This window comes from Myxocyprinus asiaticus, chromosome 20, assembly GCF_019703515.2.
Source record: "Myxocyprinus asiaticus isolate MX2 ecotype Aquarium Trade chromosome 20, UBuf_Myxa_2, whole genome shotgun sequence".
In the NCBI taxonomy this organism is placed as follows: domain Eukaryota; kingdom Metazoa; phylum Chordata; class Actinopteri; order Cypriniformes; family Catostomidae; genus Myxocyprinus; species Myxocyprinus asiaticus.
In genome coordinates this window covers 24,843,814-24,862,579 of record NC_059363.1, presented here as the reverse complement: position 1 = coordinate 24,862,579, position 18,766 = coordinate 24,843,814, and the positions used below count along the sequence as shown (strand labels likewise).

The 18,766-nt window shown below is 41.4% G+C and overlaps 1 protein-coding gene across 1 annotated transcript in view; it reads left to right on the top strand.

The window, feature by feature from the left end:
- Positions 1-18,766, top strand: part of LOC127410870 (tyrosine-protein kinase receptor-like) — an 81,516-nt gene that overhangs the window by 54,556 nt on the left and 8,194 nt on the right. The window contains exons 17-28 of the mRNA XM_051646087.1: positions 459-557; positions 2,079-2,231; positions 3,147-3,263; positions 6,516-6,702; positions 8,985-9,075; positions 9,250-9,314; positions 15,952-16,081; positions 17,447-17,544; positions 17,711-17,803; positions 17,889-17,990; positions 18,226-18,360; positions 18,525-18,615. Coding sequence (XP_051502047.1) covers positions 459-557; positions 2,079-2,231; positions 3,147-3,263; positions 6,516-6,702; positions 8,985-9,075; positions 9,250-9,314; positions 15,952-16,081; positions 17,447-17,544; positions 17,711-17,803; positions 17,889-17,990; positions 18,226-18,360; positions 18,525-18,615 — 1,361 coding nt within the window. The remainder of the gene's footprint in view (positions 1-458; positions 558-2,078; positions 2,232-3,146; positions 3,264-6,515; positions 6,703-8,984; positions 9,076-9,249; positions 9,315-15,951; positions 16,082-17,446; positions 17,545-17,710; positions 17,804-17,888; positions 17,991-18,225; positions 18,361-18,524; positions 18,616-18,766) is intronic.

Below are 18,766 nucleotides of genomic sequence, written 5' to 3'. Positions count from 1 at the left end.
CCTTATGTGCAAATCACAAACAAGTAAATACATACTCTATCCTACACTAGATTTTTTTATTTTACTCCAACCCTTGTACTACACTCTGTATACATTGTGTTGCAGAGCACTGACTTGTGAAGCACTGAACTGTAGAGGAATCATAAAGGCTAGAAGGCATACAGTAGATCCTAGTTTAAAATGAACAAAGTTATAGATTCATTAATGAGGCTGAATCTTTCCTGAAGCATATACTATGAAACAAAGATTTTTTGTGTTCAAAGAAAGACTTACTTTGTGAAGCAGTCAGATGTTTAATTTAAAAAGAAATTGAAAGTTAGTGTCATTGTTAAATCATCACTCATGCTTTGGCAGCTAGTGAAATCCAAAAGTCTGTTTGATGTTTTTTATCCAGTATGAGGAAGTGGATAGGTTGATTTAATGATGGAATCTTGATATTTGATATCACCTCTGATTAGGTGGTGATGTGCCCCTTTTTGATAGCATCACAGCAGATGGACAAGATGGAATCTCTTTTGTCCACCCAATGGGAAAGATATTTCTGCAACCACTGGCAGGTATGACTTTATTTTTACTCAAAGTCAAAGTTTCTTAAAACTTATTTGAGTACTGTTATAATGTGTCATTTTGTTATTTATTTTAATCAACAATAAGATTTTAGGTTAAAATGTATGTGTTCAGTATACAGGTAAGTGTATTTTTCAGATGCCATGACTGGTCACCATTTCTCTTAAAAGGATAGTTCATCAAAAAAATGAAAAGTAGCCTGTCTCCATTCAATTTCATTGTATCTTTTCTCCATGCACTGAATATAAATGGTGAATGAGGCTAACATTCTACCTTACATCTAATTTTATATGTCATGAAAAAAAGAATGCCATAAGGGTTTTGAACAACATGAGGGTGAGTAAACAATGTCAGAACTTTTATTTTTTGGGTGAACTATCCCTGTTAGGTCTCCTTCATTTTTAATTACCCTGTTGCCTTAACTAGTTTATTTTAAATGATGATGAGGCATGAGTGTGACAAACGATTGTTAAAAGTGCAAATATTCCATTATAGTATCTCAGGTAATACTGTATTGTCATAAACAACAGCATGCATGATAATTGCAAAATAATTAGCAAAATGCTTTTTATAGTGCATGTTATCACTCTAAAATAAATGCAATTTTTTTTTTTTAATACTTTTGCATTATTCCATATATGAGCTTGCAATCTTTGTTTGTCTCAGAGAAGTTGGTTGTATTGATAAAATAGGTCACACATAAGGATACACACAATCGCACTCACTGATTTAGTAATGGACGTGGAAATAAGAATATGCAACTCGTGGTAGATAATAGAAGACCTTATGTGACTTATAGAAGTTGGTGCCACAGTTCATTACTACAAGTGTGTTTACAGTTAAAGGGCTAGAGTCCAGACTGACTGACAAATCTATTCCCCCCCACTTAAGAAAACAATGTGTATAATAGGGGTCTTTAGCCCCTGCAACAGGGGGACTTTTTACCCCAAATACTATCCTTTTACTTATTGGACAGTTCTTGAAAAATATTTGATTTAATGACCTTGAACAAAAAGGAAAATTATAAATAAGTATTTTGTCTCAAAATAAATGTCAATTTCAGGGATTTTCATTAGTTACATAAATTTGCAACATTTAAAAAAATATTACAAATGAGATCAAATTGCCTTAAAATCAACCACAAGCAAAGATCTCATGGAAGAGGTAAATTTTCCAGTGTATAGTGACAAACAGGAGTTTAGGAAAATACTGTGGTAGTTTTTGTTGTTATTTAGTGTTTTGGGAGAAATTAAACTACCCCACGGAGTCTTTAGCCCTGTTGTACCCTACTAATACAAATTAGCATGGTTGTTCTCATTCACATTCCTGATCATTTTACTTGTTTAGATGCCAGATCAGTTTTCTTGATCCTTTAAGGTCTCCCAGAATTTTCCATTCAATTGAAAGTTAGCAGGTACATAAAGCTTAAAAGACAAGAAGACTTCCTAGCTTTAACACTGTTCTGTACCAGCGCTGTGCAATATTGATGTGTTGTTTTTTCTGTGTTGTAGCCATGGAGAGTCACGGGGAAGCTGTCATCCAGGTGTTTCTGAACTGCAGCCACTGTCAGACCCAGAGCTGTAATCGAGATAAAAATACCAGACTCATCTTCTGTTTGTGTGACAATGATGAGGTGCTTGCACCAGACAATGTCACCTGCACAGGTAGCTAAACAATCTATACATTCCTTAGAGCAAGAATGTATTGCTCAGAAATGACTCTTTCATAGCTTTTAAACTTGAGTTCCTAGATATGTTTAATTTAAGTATGAACTTTGTCTCAGATGTTTTTCCTAAAATTCCTTTGGAGAAATAAAAATTGGTTAAAAAAAATGAGACAGTTGTTGTCATAAAGTATAGACACTTGGTAGAATTCATATTGAGATGATCTCTGACTTTAGATTGCAGACTTTGGCATCTTGGCAAATCTAAACACAGTTTCAGACATTGTTGAGATCTATGAGATCTATAACTCTAAAAATGACACATGTGAGATTAAGTTTTCTCTTCTCAGGAGAAGTCTCGCCATTTAATATCGTAGATGTTTAGGAGAAACAATTGAGATTCAAAAGGGATCACCCAAAAATGAAAATTCTGTCATAATTTACTTAAACTCATATTGTTCCATACCCATATGTCTTTCTTTTTTAAGCAGAACAAAAAAGGAGATGTTTAAATGAGTATTGTGGTTCATCATTTCAGTTCAATGGCAGTTGATAGTGACTCACTTTAAAGCTTAAAAATGGATCCAAAAAATATAATAAAAGTAGTCCATATGGCTCATGCATCATATTTCTTCTGAAGGCATACCCAAAATGTAAGTCATTTTTGAATGAAAATCTTGATGTCCGTTGCACATTCACGAGTACATGAGAGAAGCTCGTTCACAGTGGCACACATGTTTATGTGAGAACTTTGATGTTTGTCATTGTTTTTGATGGAGTGTGAGTAAATTGTGACAGAATTTTCATTTTTGGGTGAACAATTCTTTTAAAGAGATCTCATTTGTAATTTTTTCTTACAGTCTATAAATGTAATTGTTATGAAGATTTTAAGTGTATCACTGTCTATCTCGTCCAGCAGTCGTTCGTCCAGGCTCCCTGGAAGACGGGCCACCATCCCTAATTTTTATCCTGGCAGTGATCGCATCCACAATAGTTACAGGTGTCGTTCTGACCTGCGCCAGCCTCACTCTCAGTAAGAGACTCTTCCAGTTCTGCATTGACTCTGTGCCTTCAACCTTCCATCGGCTCTGACATGCTCCATTTATCTCCCTGTGACACTACAGCACATATTTAGCCATGCTGAATTGTACTTCACAGAAGAACAAGTTCAAGAGAGAGCAGCATCAGTGCTTTCAGAGCTGCTAGGAACAGTATTTGAGAGGAGGAAAGGAAAGACAGTGGAAATTACAACTGAAGTTAGGGGCCTCATTTTTCCCCCAGTTTTCATACCAAAATTATTTTAGACTTAAAAAAAACAAAAAACAAAAACAAAAAGGAAAAAGGGCTGTTGTATGAGCCATTGGGCATTAGTATTTTATCATAAAGAAACTATAAAAAGTTTAGAGTTAAATGTGACATGAACAAAACTGTGATGGGACAATTATAGGGACAATTATGTGAAACCAGGCCAAATTTTATTCTGCACTTTAATACTGTGAAAAATAATCGGTCAATAAGTGTGTCCCTTCACCAGGGTGTGTGAGTCACAAAATAGTGACAATTGACACACATACAGGTTGATATGGATGATTTTAACCCCCCTCAACCCATTTAAAACCCAATTATGCCAAATGCTTGTCATGTGTAGTATTACGGAACCGTTAAATCAAGCTGAACTCTAACTGCCAATTAAATCTGCTGAAATTCATCTTCATCCAAACTTCTTTCTTCTGTTTAAAATTTTTGTCAATCTGTGGTTGCTGTTTAGTTCATTTAGTTCAGCTGATACAAAGGTAATTGAACAAAAAAATATTTTAGGTTCTTTCTAATGTCATTTAAATTATGTATTTTTCCATATTTGTGTTCAAAAACTGAAGGAGAAACCGATTCCAATTGCTTGCTTGTTTTCATCACCTAACTTTGTAGTGTTGCATCCTAAAGTATTGAGTAAGGAACTAAGAAAAGGACTGCTATGAACCTTACAACATGATGTACATAAACAATTGAGCCCAATTATTTCTGAACTAACTTGAGTCTCACCATGGGCTTTTTTAGCAAACGTTCGCTGACCAGTATCTTAAGTATATTTGCTGCTACGTATTTAACGTGTGTGTGTTGTACTTGCGACATTTTATTCAAGGGCTTCGAAAAAAAGACATATTTTCCAACATAGGACAGTGAGGGACTTTTGAGGGTGTTGTGATACACTGTCCCTAAAAATGTGAGAATCTTGTAGAATGAATGAGGTTGTCCTTTTTTTTATTTTTTATTATGGTTTAGATGCGTAATATCTCCATTGCACTGGTGGCTGTCCCAAAATACTGACTTTTAAAATTAGCTCAAGCAAAACGAAACTCTTGTGAAAGTCTTTATAGAAATAGTGATGTGAAGGAATGACTAAGGATGCACTTAAATAGATTTTGGCAATAATACCAAAAACTGATAATTACTACTAATTTGAGAACCAATATGATAAATCTATAAAAGTGTAAATCTATACTGTTTTTATTTACAGCATTCACACTAATTTTCCAATTTGTAATTTTACATTTTTCATATGAAATCAGACATCAAATCATATTAATGTGGATGGCCAATGTTGATAATTAAAACACCCTAATATATCAGATACCGATATTTTTACTGATATATTGTGCATCTCTAGAAATTACTTTTTACAGTAATTCACATCTAGCATGGTTCTTCTCTCTGATGTGAAAAATGTGATTGTAACTATCTAGGATGCTCAAATCCTCTATGAATAGATATTTTGTTGGAATGTGACATTTTAAGTGTAACATACTCTCGCTTCTTCAGACATGACGTAAAATACTATATTGATGTAGACAAATCATATCACAGATCTAGACTTTTGCCTTTTATTCTTTAGCCCCAGTGCACTAAATTTCCCAAACCCTTCAAATATGACTGAGTGTGCCTTAAATGAATCGTTTATCAGGGTGCTCGATGGACTCTTACACTATGATGGCAGTAATCAATATAAATGCTTTACGCTTGTCTGATGGAAAAAAAACTTATATTGTCTTTTTGACTTGTGCACTAAGTGTAGAATTATGTGCCATGACATGTGTTTGTCTTTGTAAGATAAATAAAGACTTGCCATAACACAACTCCTTAAAGAGAAGTGAAACATAATTTTATGTATTAGATTTTAAATTCCTCATAATTTTAAATCGATATTATAATACAAAAAAGTAACTCTTAAGAAAAAAAAAAGCCAATATTGCCATTAGTGCCTTTTGTTACAAATTGCTCATAATAACAAAAGACGTAGTTTTAAAGCCTGTATAAGATTTCTTTTAGTCAATAGTCTTTGTCATGGACATGTACCGTGGTAATACCATGGTATTCTTAGACAAAAACCTGGAGTACCATGTAAATACCATGGTATATGAATGAAATCATCATGTAATCATTCAGTGCTATGTTTCCACCACAGTACATTTTTATGAGGGTAATCCACCATGATCTGTCTTAATCGTGTAACTTTGTAATGAAATGATCTGCACACTCCTAACATCGTTGCACAGGATATTTCATTATCTGCACAATACTCAAACACAATTCTGTACCGTACACACAAGACCATCTCAAAGGTACACTCCGCTCAGCTCAAACTAAATAGCCGAGCGAGATCTCTGGGTCCTCACTTTGCAGTGCTCCACTGGACGCTAACTGTGTCTCTTCCCTTGAGCTCTCCCCCATGCAGGTTGGTAGTCTTTGCTTGGGCCTCCCTTCCCTCACCCCTAATCCCTGGTCAACTTCCTGCCGGCTTCGCTTCGCGCCACTGCGCCAGCAGCCCGACGGCAAAAGGGGACCTCTCACCTCCACGCAGCGCCCTCCCCAGCAGACTACCAACCTGCATTGGGGACATGGGCAGCCTCCGTTGAGGGTGAGTCCACCCTGCCCAATTGCCATCTGAAACGTCCAGAGCTTCAGTCCTTACCTGAGGGTCTATCTTTTATTTTAGAATGCAAAAAGCACAATTTTCTGATCTTGATAGAGTTCCAATAAGTGCACTTGGCTGTTCTGTTTCTTTGGGAGAATTGCCATTATGTTGAAAGCCTATTTAAATGTTTAGGACAAAAAATATTCTTCTTATCCACATCAGAGACTACCATTTCACTCTTAGACAAATAATTATGTAAATGAAACTGGTGGATTAATTCCTAAATTGAGCAACCTCAAAAATCTCAAAAGCACTCAACAATCACACAACAATCTTTTTTTTTTCTAATTACTGGAATGTTTTGTCTCTTTGCAGTTTATTATCGTAAGAAGAACCACTTACATGCGGTCAGGATTTGTCTGCAGAGCCCAGAGTACAAGCTTAGCAAAATCCGGTCCTCCACAATAATGACTGACTACAACCCCAACTACTGCTTTGCCGGCAAGGCGGCCTCGCTGAGTGAGCTTAAGGAGGTGCCACGTAAGAACATCACACTTCTCAGGTACCAAATCTATACTGTGTGCCACTTCTATCTTCATAATGGACGCCATGTTTTTTTAGGGTTCCCACAGTCATGAAAAACCATGAAATACACTATATTGCCAAAAGTATTCGCTCACCTGCCTTTAGACGCATATGAACTTAAGTGACATCCCATTCTTAATCCATAGGGTTTAATATGACGTCGGCCCACCCTTTGCAGCTATAACAGCTTCAACTATTCTGGGAAGGCTTTCCACAAGGTTTAGGAGTGTGTTTATGGGAATTTTTGACCATTCTTCCAGAAGCGCATTTGTGAGGTCAGACACTGATGTTGGACGAGAAGGCCTGGCTCGCAGTCTTCGCTCTAATTCATCCCAAAGGTGCTCTGTCGGGTTGAGGTCAGGACTCTGTGCAGGCCAGTCAAGTTCTTCCACACCAAACTCACTCATCCATGTCTTTATGGACCCTGCTTTGCGCACTGGTGTGCAGTCATGTTGGAACAGGAAGGGGCCATCCCCAAACTTTTCCCACAAAGTTGGGAGCATGGAATTGTCCAAAATCTCTTGGTATGCTGAAGCATTCAGAGTTCCTTTCACTGGAACTAAGGGGCCAAGCCCAGCTCCTGAAAAACAACCCCACACCATAATCCCCCCTCCACCAAACTTCGGCACAATGCAGTCAGACAAGTACCATTCTCCTGGCAACCGCCAAACCCTGACTCGTCCATCAGATAGCCAGATGGAGAAGCATGATTCGCACTCCAGAGAACGCGTCTCCACTGCTCTAGAGTCCAGTGGCAGCGTGCTTTACACCACTGCATCCGACGCTTTGCATTGCATTTGGTGATGTATGGCTTGGATGCAGCTGCTCGGCCATGGAAACCCATTCCATGAAGCTCTCTACGCACTGTTCTTGAGCTAATCTGAAGGCCACATGAACTTTGGAGGTCTGTAGCGATTGACTCTGCAGAAAGTTGGTGACCTCTGTGCACTATGCGCCTCAGCATCCGCTGACCCCGCTCTGTCATTTTACGTGGCCTACCACTTCGTGGCTGAGTTGCTGTCATTCCCAATCGCTTCCACTTTGTTATAATACCACTGACTGTTGACTGTGGAATATTTAGTAGCGAGGAAATTTCACGACTGGACTTGTTGCACAGGTGGCATCCTATCACAGTACCACGCTGGAATTCACTGAGCTCCTGAGAGCGGCCCATTCTTTCACAAATGTTTGTAGAAGCAGTCTGCATGCCTAGGTGCTTCATTTTATACACCTGTGGCCATGGAAGTGATTGGAACACCTGAATTCAATTATTTGGATACTTTTGGCAATATAGTGTATCTAATAATATATTTTACTGTAAAATTGTGATTTCCAGTTTCAGAAAATAAATCATGGAAAAGTCATGAACATTTCCTGGACATAACAGGAAAAATTACTGTAGAATTGTGATTTCCAGACCCAGAAAAATAGTCAAGAAAGTTAAAACAATCATAAACATTCATGGAAAGTCATGGAAATTTCCTGGACATAAGAGGAAATTTTACTGTAGAATTGTGTTTTCCAGGCCCAGAAAAAAGTCATGGACATTAATACAATTTTAAAAAGTCATGGAAAAGTCATTACAATTTCTTTAGTAGTGCATTTTTAATTTAAATTTTTGTTTGCACAGCTCTAATACATGATATCAGCTAGAATTTGTTTTTTGCAAGGATATACAGTAAAACAAAAATTAAAAAAATCTTTAACAAGTAATCACAAATGGCTGCAAGAATTATGGATATTTATTGTGCAAAAGTTGTGGGAACCCTGTTGTTTATAAAAAAAATTTAGGCTAATTATTATTATGCTTTCAGCTACCAATAAGAATGTAGTTCTCTCAGTTACGTTTAACATATTTTAGCATGGTTACTAAATCCATACCACAGAATTCTGCAGATTTTCAGGCAATGCACCTAACCCCAGGTTTCTCCAGAGAGACTGTCCCTGTTATATATTAAACAAATATTCCAGGTTAAATACAAGTTAAACTCTATCCACTGCATTTGTAGCATGCTGTCAATTAACCACAGAAAACAATTTTGACTCATACCAAAAAAATGTGTTGACAGTTATGCATTTACTGTACAATGGAAGCAATATAATGTACATATATCTTGTGTTTAATATTCCTTTAATGCACTGTTTTATGACAACATCATATGTAAGTTGTAGAAATGACTTGGATATGGTTGTGTTAAAATAAATTAAGATTTCATTCTTCATGTCAAGAACTGTCTATCTGGGATCTTTTGACTATAGGGCTTTGGGGCACGGTGCCTTTGGGGAAGTGTATGAAGGACAGGTTTTAGGTATGAATGGAGACAACACAGCCATGCAGGTCGCTATAAAGGTGAGTGTGACTGAGGCTGTCAGTCCCTAACATTAAGCCTAACATCTCCTTTTGTGTTTGATGGAAGCAAGAATGTAATATATGTTTGGAAAAACATGAGGGTAAGTAATTTTGTTTTTAGGTGAACTATCCTTATAATGTTTTCTGTGTTGTCTCTCTTTGTATCTATGACAGACTCTTCCAGAAATCTGTTCAGAGCAGGATGAGATGGATTTCCTTATGGAGGCCTTGATAATGAGGTATGCTTGACTAAAACACACACGTCTCCCCCGAATGCACACACACATGTGTTGGACAGACAGAAAGTGGGGGATCAAACATTGTCATTCCAATCTTCTGCTCTCAGTCAACTGACTTAAGGCTATGAAATCTGTTCCTTCCATTTAGTAGTGTTTTGTTTGTTTTGTTCACAGTTCTTATGTGTTTTGTCTTGGATGTTGTCTGCCTTATTGTCTACGACAGACAAACACTTTTGGACATTGGTTCAGCAATTTCACACCGTAAACCGGACTTCAAATTTCTCAATGCCGACCTGCTGTTTACAAACACGCAAGCGGAGCCCTTTGTCTGGGCAGCACGGCCGCGGAAACGCAAAAGGAAAAGGGGAAACAGAGCCGGCGTTCTCATCAGAGTAAGACGCCGCACAAATCGACCCCCGCTACCCACTATTCTACTGGTAAATGTTCAGTCTCTGGATAACAAGCTCTGCGAGCTGAAAGCGCGGATCTCTTTCCAACGAGATAAAAGGGACTGCTGCATTATCTGCCTTACGGAAACTTGGATGTCTGCGGAGATTCTAGACTCAGACATTGAACCCGCGGGGTTCTCCGTGCACCGAGCGGACAGAGCGAAAGACCTCTCAGGTAAAAGCAGAGGAGGTGGTGTATGTTTAATGATCAACAAATCTTGGTGTGATCAGAGGAATGTACATTCTATCAAGTTTTTCTGCTCTCCTGATCTGGAATTTCTTATGCTTCTGTGTCGACCATTCTGGCTACCGAGGGAATTCACAGCGGTCATTATCACAGCTGTGTACATTCCCCCACAAGCCGACACAGACCGGGCACTCAAGGAACTGTATGGGAGTATAAGTGAGCAGGAAACCACGCACCCTGAGGCCGCATTCATTGTGACCGGGGACTTTAATAAAGCCAGTTTCAAATCAGTCGCACCAAAATACCACCAGCACATTAGTTTCAACACACGAGGGGACCGGGTTTTGGACCATTGCTACTCTCCCTTCCGGGATGGCTACAAATCCCTCCCCCGCCCACCATTTGGCAAATCGGACCACTCTTCCATTCTGCTTCTGCCCGCTTACAGGCAGAAACTGAAACAGGAAGCACCCACCCTCAGAACGATCCAGTGTTGGTCGGACCAATCAGATTCCATGCTACAAGACTGTTTTGATCACACGGACTGGGAGATGATCCGGTCCGCCTCTGATGACGACATCGAGCTTTACACTGATAGCGTAATGTCTTTCATCAAAAAGTGCATGGAGGACGTCGTTCCGACCAGAACAATATGGATCTATCCGAATCAGAAACCATGGATAAATAACGATGTTCGCGCGGCACTTAATGTGCGGACCTCCGCTTTTAATTCTGGGAACGTGGAGGAGCATAAACAAGCCAGTTATCAGAACCGCAAAATGCCAGTACAGGAGCAAGATTGAAGGACAGTTTAACACCACCAACTCTAGAAGCATGTGGCAGGGAATTAACATCATCACGGACTTTAAAGGGAATAAAAACTCCGCCATGAACACCGCTGCCTCTCTCCCGGATGAGCTAAATACTTTTTATGCTCGTTTTGAGGGAAATAACACCGCCCTTGCGGAGAGAGCTCTTGCGGCTGAAGCTACAGAGGTTAGTTCACTCTCCGTCTCTGTAGCGGATGTAACCCGATCCTTCCGACGGGCCCAGACGGCATGTCATCAGAGCGTGCGCGAACCAGCTGGCTGGTGTTTTTACGGACATTTTCAACCTTTCCCTCTCTTTGTCTGTAGTCCCCACATGCTTTAAAACATCCACCACTGTGCCTGTTCCAAAGCAATCAAAAATAACTTGCTTAAATGACTGGCGTCCTGTTGCTCTGACCCCCATCATCAGCAAATGCTTTGAGAGACTAATCAGAGATTACATCTGCTCTGTGCTGCCTCTCTCTCTTGACCCGCTGCAGTTTGCTTACCGCAACAACCGCTCCACTGATGATGCCATTGCATCTACAATACACACTGCTCTCTCCCACCTGGAAAAAAGAACACTTATGTGAGAATGCTGTTTGTAGACTACAGCTCAGCATTCAACACCATAGTGCCCTCCAAGCTTGGTGAGAAACTCAGGGCTCTGAGCTTAAACAGCTCGCTGTGCAGCTGGATCCTGGACTTCCTGTCAAGCAGACGCTAGGTGGTTAGAATAGGCAGCAACATCTCCTCATCACTGACCCTCAACACTGGAGCCCCGCAGGGCTGTGTTCTCAGCCCACTACTGTATTCCTTGTACACACATGACTGTGTGGCAACACATAGCTCCAATGCCATCATTAAGTTTGCTGATGACACGACGGTGGTAGGTCTGATCACTGACAATGATAAAACAGCCTACAGAGAGGAGGTGCACACTCTGACACACTGGTGTCAGGAGCATAACCTCTCCATCAATGTCAGTAAGACAAAGGAGCTTGTGGTGGACTTCAGAAGAAAAGACAGAGAACACAGTCCTATCACCATCAATGGAGCACCAGTGGAGAGAGTCAGCAGCTTCAAGTTCCTGGGTGTCCACATCACTGAGGAACTCACATGGTCCATCCACACTGAAGCCGTTGTGAAGAAGGCTCATCAGCGCCTCTTCTTCCTGAGACAGCTGAGGAAGTTTGGAATGAACCGCCACATCCTCACATGGTTCTACACCTGCACTGTAGAGAGCATCCTGACTGGCTGCATCTCCGCCTGGTACGGCAATAGCACCGCCCACAACCGCAAAACACTGCAAAGGGTGGTGCGAACTGCCAAACACATCATTGGAGCTGAGCTTCCCTCCCTCCAGGAAATATATACAAGGCGGTGTGTGAAAAAAGCTCGGAGGATCATCAGAGACTCCAGCCACCTGAGCCATGGGCTGTTCTCACTGCTACCATCAGGTAGGCAGTATCGCAGCATCAGGACCCGCACCAGCCGACTCCATGACAGCTTCTTCCCCCAAGCAATCAGACTTCTGAGCTCTTGATCTCCCACGATTAAAATAAATCAGCACTGCACTTTATTACCCTTACTCTTATATCTCACACCGGACTGTCATAAATTATATTATTATTATATTATATTCTTTCTTAACAACTGACCATCAACCGACAGCCTGAATGTCAATACAGTACAATACTGTACATTCTATATATACTATATATACTTTTTATATATTTTTATTTTTTATTTTTATTGAATAATGTGTATCTATATAGTGCATATTGTATACTGTACAGTGTATGTTATTATTTGTATATTGTTGAGTGTAATTATGTGTATATCAGATGTTTAAATTATGCTGTGTTAATTTGATGTTATTGTAAATTGGTAGTGTCTCATCACTGTCATGACTGCTATGTTGATCGGAACTGCACCCAAGAATTTCACACACCATTGCACTTGTGTATATGGCTGTGTGACAATAAAGTGATTTGATTTGATTTAAAAGTTTGTTTTGATTACCAGGTTCACATCTGTTGTTTGTTTTGGAGGGTCAGGTAGAGTGTCCTCTTTAGTTAGGCAACAGATGTTTTGCAGAGATTCTCTTTCCTAATCATTTATGTACTGTTAACTGTAGTTAGTGAGGTTAATTACAATATCGAATTCTCCTTGCAACCTGGCAACCTCCGTGACATGGGATGGGGAGAGGTGGTCTCCACAAGTGAACGGGGTGACTCGATCGGTAGCTTTTAAGTTCACCTCCGGTCTGAGCGCCTCCCTCTACGGAACCACTGTCACCAAAGTCACGGGGACTACCTCTCTCCATGGTTTTAGGAGGTTGAGGTGGTAAATCTGACATGTTCCGCCTCTAATCGTTCATTTAATCGATTTCCCCAACTCGCTGTGTGACCTCAAAGGGTCCTTGCCACTTGGCGAGTAATTTAGAGCTCGATGTGGGGAGCAATACAAGGACTTTATCTCCCGGTGTAAATTTCCATAGCCGAGAACCCCTATTACACAGCTGGCTTTGACATTCTTGAGTCTGGAGCAAATTCCCCAGTGTGTGGAGTTCAAGAACGTATTGAATATCGGATTTGCTGTTTGAAGTTCTCTCCTCCCAGTTTTCCGTAGTATTTCTGTAGTATAAATTTACGTAGTATGTACATTTCCATACAATATTTCAAATGGGGAGAACCCCGTGGAGGCTTGTGCGACCTCTCGTATTGCAGATAATAGGGGCTCGAGCCACTTGTCCCAATTTCGAGCGTCTTCATGCACAAACTTACGAATCATATTCTTTAGGGTCTGATTAAATCATTTGACCAAGCCGTCATTTTGGGGGTGGTAAACGCTGGTCCGAATTGAATTAATCCCCAATAATTCATACAGTTTGCGTAGTGTACGTGACATAAACGTAGTGCCCTGATCAGTGAGGATTTCTTTCAGAATCCCCACTCGGGAAATAATTCTGAAGAGTGCTTCCGCAACACCTCATGCTGAAATGTTGCGCAGAGACACTGCTTCCGGATATCGCGTTGCGTAGTTAACCAGAACCAGCACAAAGCGATGTCCACATACCATCCATTCTTATGGCCCGACGAGGTCCATACCAATTCTTTCGAAGGGGACTGCGATCAACAGAAGGGGGCGCAATGGCGCTCTTGGAGTGGGCGGCAGATTCACCAGCTGACATTCATGGCATGCCGCACACCACCTGCGAACATCCCCGTGAATGCCCGGCCAATAGAAACGGGCCATTAGATGGTTCAGTGTTTTTTCCTGCCCTAAGTGACCCGCCATCAGATTATAATGAGCTGTCTGGAATAACATTTCCCAACGGCTCTGCGGTATTAACAGTTGGGTTGTATTCTCCTTTGTCTGAGTGTCCTGCGTAACTCGATACAGCCGATCCTTGATAACTAATAAATACGGATATGCGAGTGCATTGTCTGGCTGGAAGTGTAGACCATCAATCACTTTCACTTGGTCAAAGGTGTGCCTAAGGGTCTCGTCTTGCATCTGCTCCAGAGAGAAATCCCCTGCAGGGAATCCTCTAAGGGCTGGGGAAGCCCAGAGACTTCCCCCTCCCTTATGTCCTCCTGATGTGGATCTGATGAAGACGGCCCTGATACCGGATCCCCAGCCAACGAATCACACACCACAAACTATACGCTTTGTTGCAGGACCCATCCACACATATTCCTCTTAATAAAGTAGTAAATGCAATTCGTACCCAAGATTAGTAGATGGGAGAGGTGGGGACTAACCGCAGCCTCGACACTATGATTTTATCCCTGAAATTGAATAATGACCATCACTAAAGTGTAATTTTGAATATCCCCATGCACACACCTTACCTTCACCCACCGGCCTGTATCCAAGGCCTTGGAAAACTGAACCAAGTTTTGGTGAATGGAGGTTTGATTACAACCTGAATTCACCAAGGCTTGTATGTACCCCACTTAATACTCACAGGTATCCAGGTACCTGTGGCGCATCGGCGATCCCGACCAATGTCTTCACCTCCATCGTGAGGCATTGGTCCTGGAAGTGTCCAGGTTCCCCGCAGCTCCAGCAGACCGGCCCAGACTTCGTGCCCACACCTGCAGCAGGGGATTCACCAGCCTGTGGTGGTGAGCGAAGAGGGTTAGGGCAAACCGGTGGGTTGAACGGTCCACGGGACCAGGGAACCGGTTTTGGGGACATGATTCCCCATTTCCAGGGAACCGGAACAGGATGGGGGAGAGAGAGAGAGAGAGAGAGAGAGAGAGAGAAGAAGAGGGCTCGCCGGCCCCCAAATACACTGCCATATGGTCCTCAGCCAGCTGGACCACCTCATCCAGCAACGCTGGGTGGTGGCACTGGACCCACTCTGCCGTTCCTTTCGGTAGCTGTGCAGTGAACTGTTCCAGTACCACCAGGTCGAGCACTTCCTCTGCATCACATTCTTCAGCCAGCAGCAACCTTCAGCAGGTGTCATGGAGCTGTTGGGCAAATGCGAACGGGCGGCTGTGCCCGCCAAGCGTCTGCGAGTGGAAGTGTTGCTGATGTTGTTCTGGGCTGCGGCCGACCCGTTGCAGGATGGCCTTCTTGAAGTCCTTCTTGGAGCTTTTATCGAGCTCTTCGAGCGAACAGCCAACAACTTCCTCGTACTCCTTACAGGAAGTTGTTGGGCCACGAGGAAGTTGTTGGCTGTTCGCTCGAAGAGCTCGATAAAAGCCTCTGGGTCGTCCTGAAGTCCCATCTCGGTCAGCGTGACGTGCGGTACAGCCATGCCTGCATTTCTTCCTCTCTAGTTCTCTTCGTGAAGCAGGAAGCAGGTGCCGGATAAACAATCCAAGTAGTCTTTTATTAACACACTTTTTAGTGTCACATAAAGCTTTGCTTTTCAGCATAACACAAAACACACATCAACACTGCTGCGTGCATCTCTCTCCCTCTCCTCCAGCAGTCTGGATTGCCCTTTTATCCCTCTCCAGCTCTCACTGCAACACAAAACAGCTGTTAGAGATAATTTCCCACAGGTGTCAGTCCTTACCAATCTTCCTATCCCGGCCTCGCTCTCCACAGATGTCGCTCGGCCACACCCGGACTGTTTGTTATCCTGTCAGACTCAAGATGACCTGTACCTGCAGAACACGTGTACATTGTTCATTGAGGTCTGGTGCTCTATTCTTTTGTGTCTGCAGTAAGTTCAGCCATCAGAACATTGTGCGCTGTATTGGAGTCAGTCTGCAGATCCTGCCTCGCTTCATCTTGCTGGAGCTCATGACGGGAGGAGACATGAAGAGCTTCCTGAGACTAAACCGGCCTAGAACTGTGAGTGTGTGTACAGTGAACATACTGTACATATATTTTGTTGACAAGTTTGTTCCCAGAAGTGAGCTAAATCTGACAAAACGTCCCTTTCGGGACATTTAAGGACATCCTCATGTGAAAAACCAAACTATACATCAATTAAATTTAAACATATATTTAAATTCTAAAAATGCCAAAAGTTTTATTTTATGGTTAGATTTAGTTAGTCTATGTGTTACAATTGCCCTATAGTGTGTAGTTCTGTGTGCGAATTTGTCCTGCATGTTTGGTCTCTTTTCAGCGGGGCCTTAAGGGAATGTTCCGGGTTCAATACAAGTTTAGCTCAATCGACAGCATTTGTGGTATAATATTCATTACCACAAAAATCATTTTGACTTGCCCCTCCTTTTCTTTAAAAAAAGTGAAAATCTGGGTCACAGTAAGACACTTACAATGGAAGTAAATGGAGCCAATCCGTAAACATTAAAATACTCAGTTTCAAAAGAAGAGCCACAAGATGTAAATGAGATGCGTGTTAACGTGATTTTAGTGTGATAAAATCACTTACTAAACTTTTCTGTGTAAAGTTATATCCAATTTTACAACCTCGTTGTCTTGACGATGTAATATCAAAAAACCCTCAAACCCTAAAATGACTGTAAAAATGACTATTTAAACAATTTTACAGCTCAAATAATACACACGTTTTAACAGAAAGTAAAGTGTAAGTGCTTTTATAAAATTATAAGCTCCGCATTTCTGCCTTTAAACCCTCCAAAAATTGGCCCCATTCACTTCCATTGTAAGTGCCTCACTGTAACCTTGATTTTCTCTCCCCATTTTCCTCGTGGTGGCGTAGTGACTCGCCTCAATCCGGGTGGTGGAGGATGAATCTCAGTTGCCTTTGTGTCTAAGACCGTCAATCCGCACATCTTATCACGTGGCTTGTTGAGCGTTACCGCGGAGACGTAGCACATGTGGAGGCCCACGCTATTCTCCGTGTCATCCATGCACAACTCACCACGTGCCCCACCGAGAGCGAGAACCACATTATAGCGTCCACGGGGAGGTTACCCCATGTGACTCTACTCTCCCTAGCAACCGGGCCAATTTGGTTGCTTAGAAGACCTGGCTGGAGTCACTCAGCACGCCCTGGATTCGAACTCGCGACTCCAGGGGTGGTAGTCAGCGCCAATACTCGCTGAGCTACCCAGGCCCCGATTTTTACTTTTTTAAAAGAAAATGAGGGACGAGTCGAAATTATTTTTTGTGGTAATCAACATTAAGTCACAAATGCTGTCGACTGAGCTTAACTGGTATTGAGCTCGGAATATTCCTTTAATTGACTTTTGACAATGTTACATTTCTTATTATCTGTTCCAACAGAACCAGTCCTCTTTTCTGACTATGCTGGAGCTGCTGCAGATGGCCAGAGACATTGCACTTGGTTGTCGCTACCTAGAAGAGAACCACTTCATTCATAGGTGAACTTTGTCTTAAAGCAGCCTTCACTGCTTCATTGTCTCTTATTGGTGAATTTGCAGATTTCTACAAGTCACTTGATGTGATAAATATGTATAATTAATGTAGATACCTGTAGATACAGTACCATCAGCAAGCCAAACCTGTATTTCTGATGCTCTGTTTCAGGGACATTGCAGCACGCAACTGCCTTTTGACCTGTCCTGGTCCAGATAGAGTGGCTAAAATTGGAGATTTTGGGATGGCTCGTGACATTTATAGGTAATATAGTATAGTGATCTATAATAACGAGTATGAATGAACACAGGCATTCTGTTTTTGACAAAGGAATGCATTTGCATTGCAGGGCAAGTTACTATAGGAAGGGAGGTTGTGCCATGTTGCCAGTGAAGTGGATGCCACCTGAAGCCTTCTTGGAAGGCATTTTTACCTGCAAGACTGACACCTGGTAATAACATTTGTGGTTCATAGAAATACTTTCTTTTTGCTAGCAATGGTTAAAAAACGCTTACAGCAGTAATTAGCACATTGGATTGTTATTTCTGATATTCAGGAACATGTTTGTCTGTTTATGATATTTAAATTCCTCAAAATTTCACTGGTATGGCTTTTTCCTCAGTTCTTTTAAGCTTCTAGTCATTCATCTATGTTTTAGTCATTATGTGATTTGTCTCCATCTGCAGGTCTTTTGGGGTACTGCTGTGGGAGATTTTCTCTCTTGGATACATGCCTTACCCCTGCAAGACCAATCAGGAAGTATTGGAATTTGTAACAGGCGGAGGTCGCATGGACCCTCCTAAAAGCTGCCCTGGGCCTGTGTAAGTAACATTTATTTGTGATTTTTCAGATTGAGAATAAAATATGAAAGGCTCTTGGGTCTAACTTTAACAAAATGATTTACCACTAGGTGTAATACTTTGATATATGCTTGATGTGGTCTAGTAATTTTAATCACTAGTATTTCTAATTTGTCCTGTTTTAGTTATCGGATCATGACACAGTGTTGGCAACACTGTCCAGAACACCGACCAAACTTCACCACTATTTTAGAGCGGATCAACTACTGTACACAGGTATAGCAGAGCCACCTCTTGGAAATTTAACACATTAAGGTTTCTGTTGAAATTCAGGCAATACAAAAAGGGTGAATTCCAATCACAAGTGAGCATCTCTATTCCCTACTCAATCCGAAGGGCATAGCCCTTCAAGTGTGTATTATGAAAG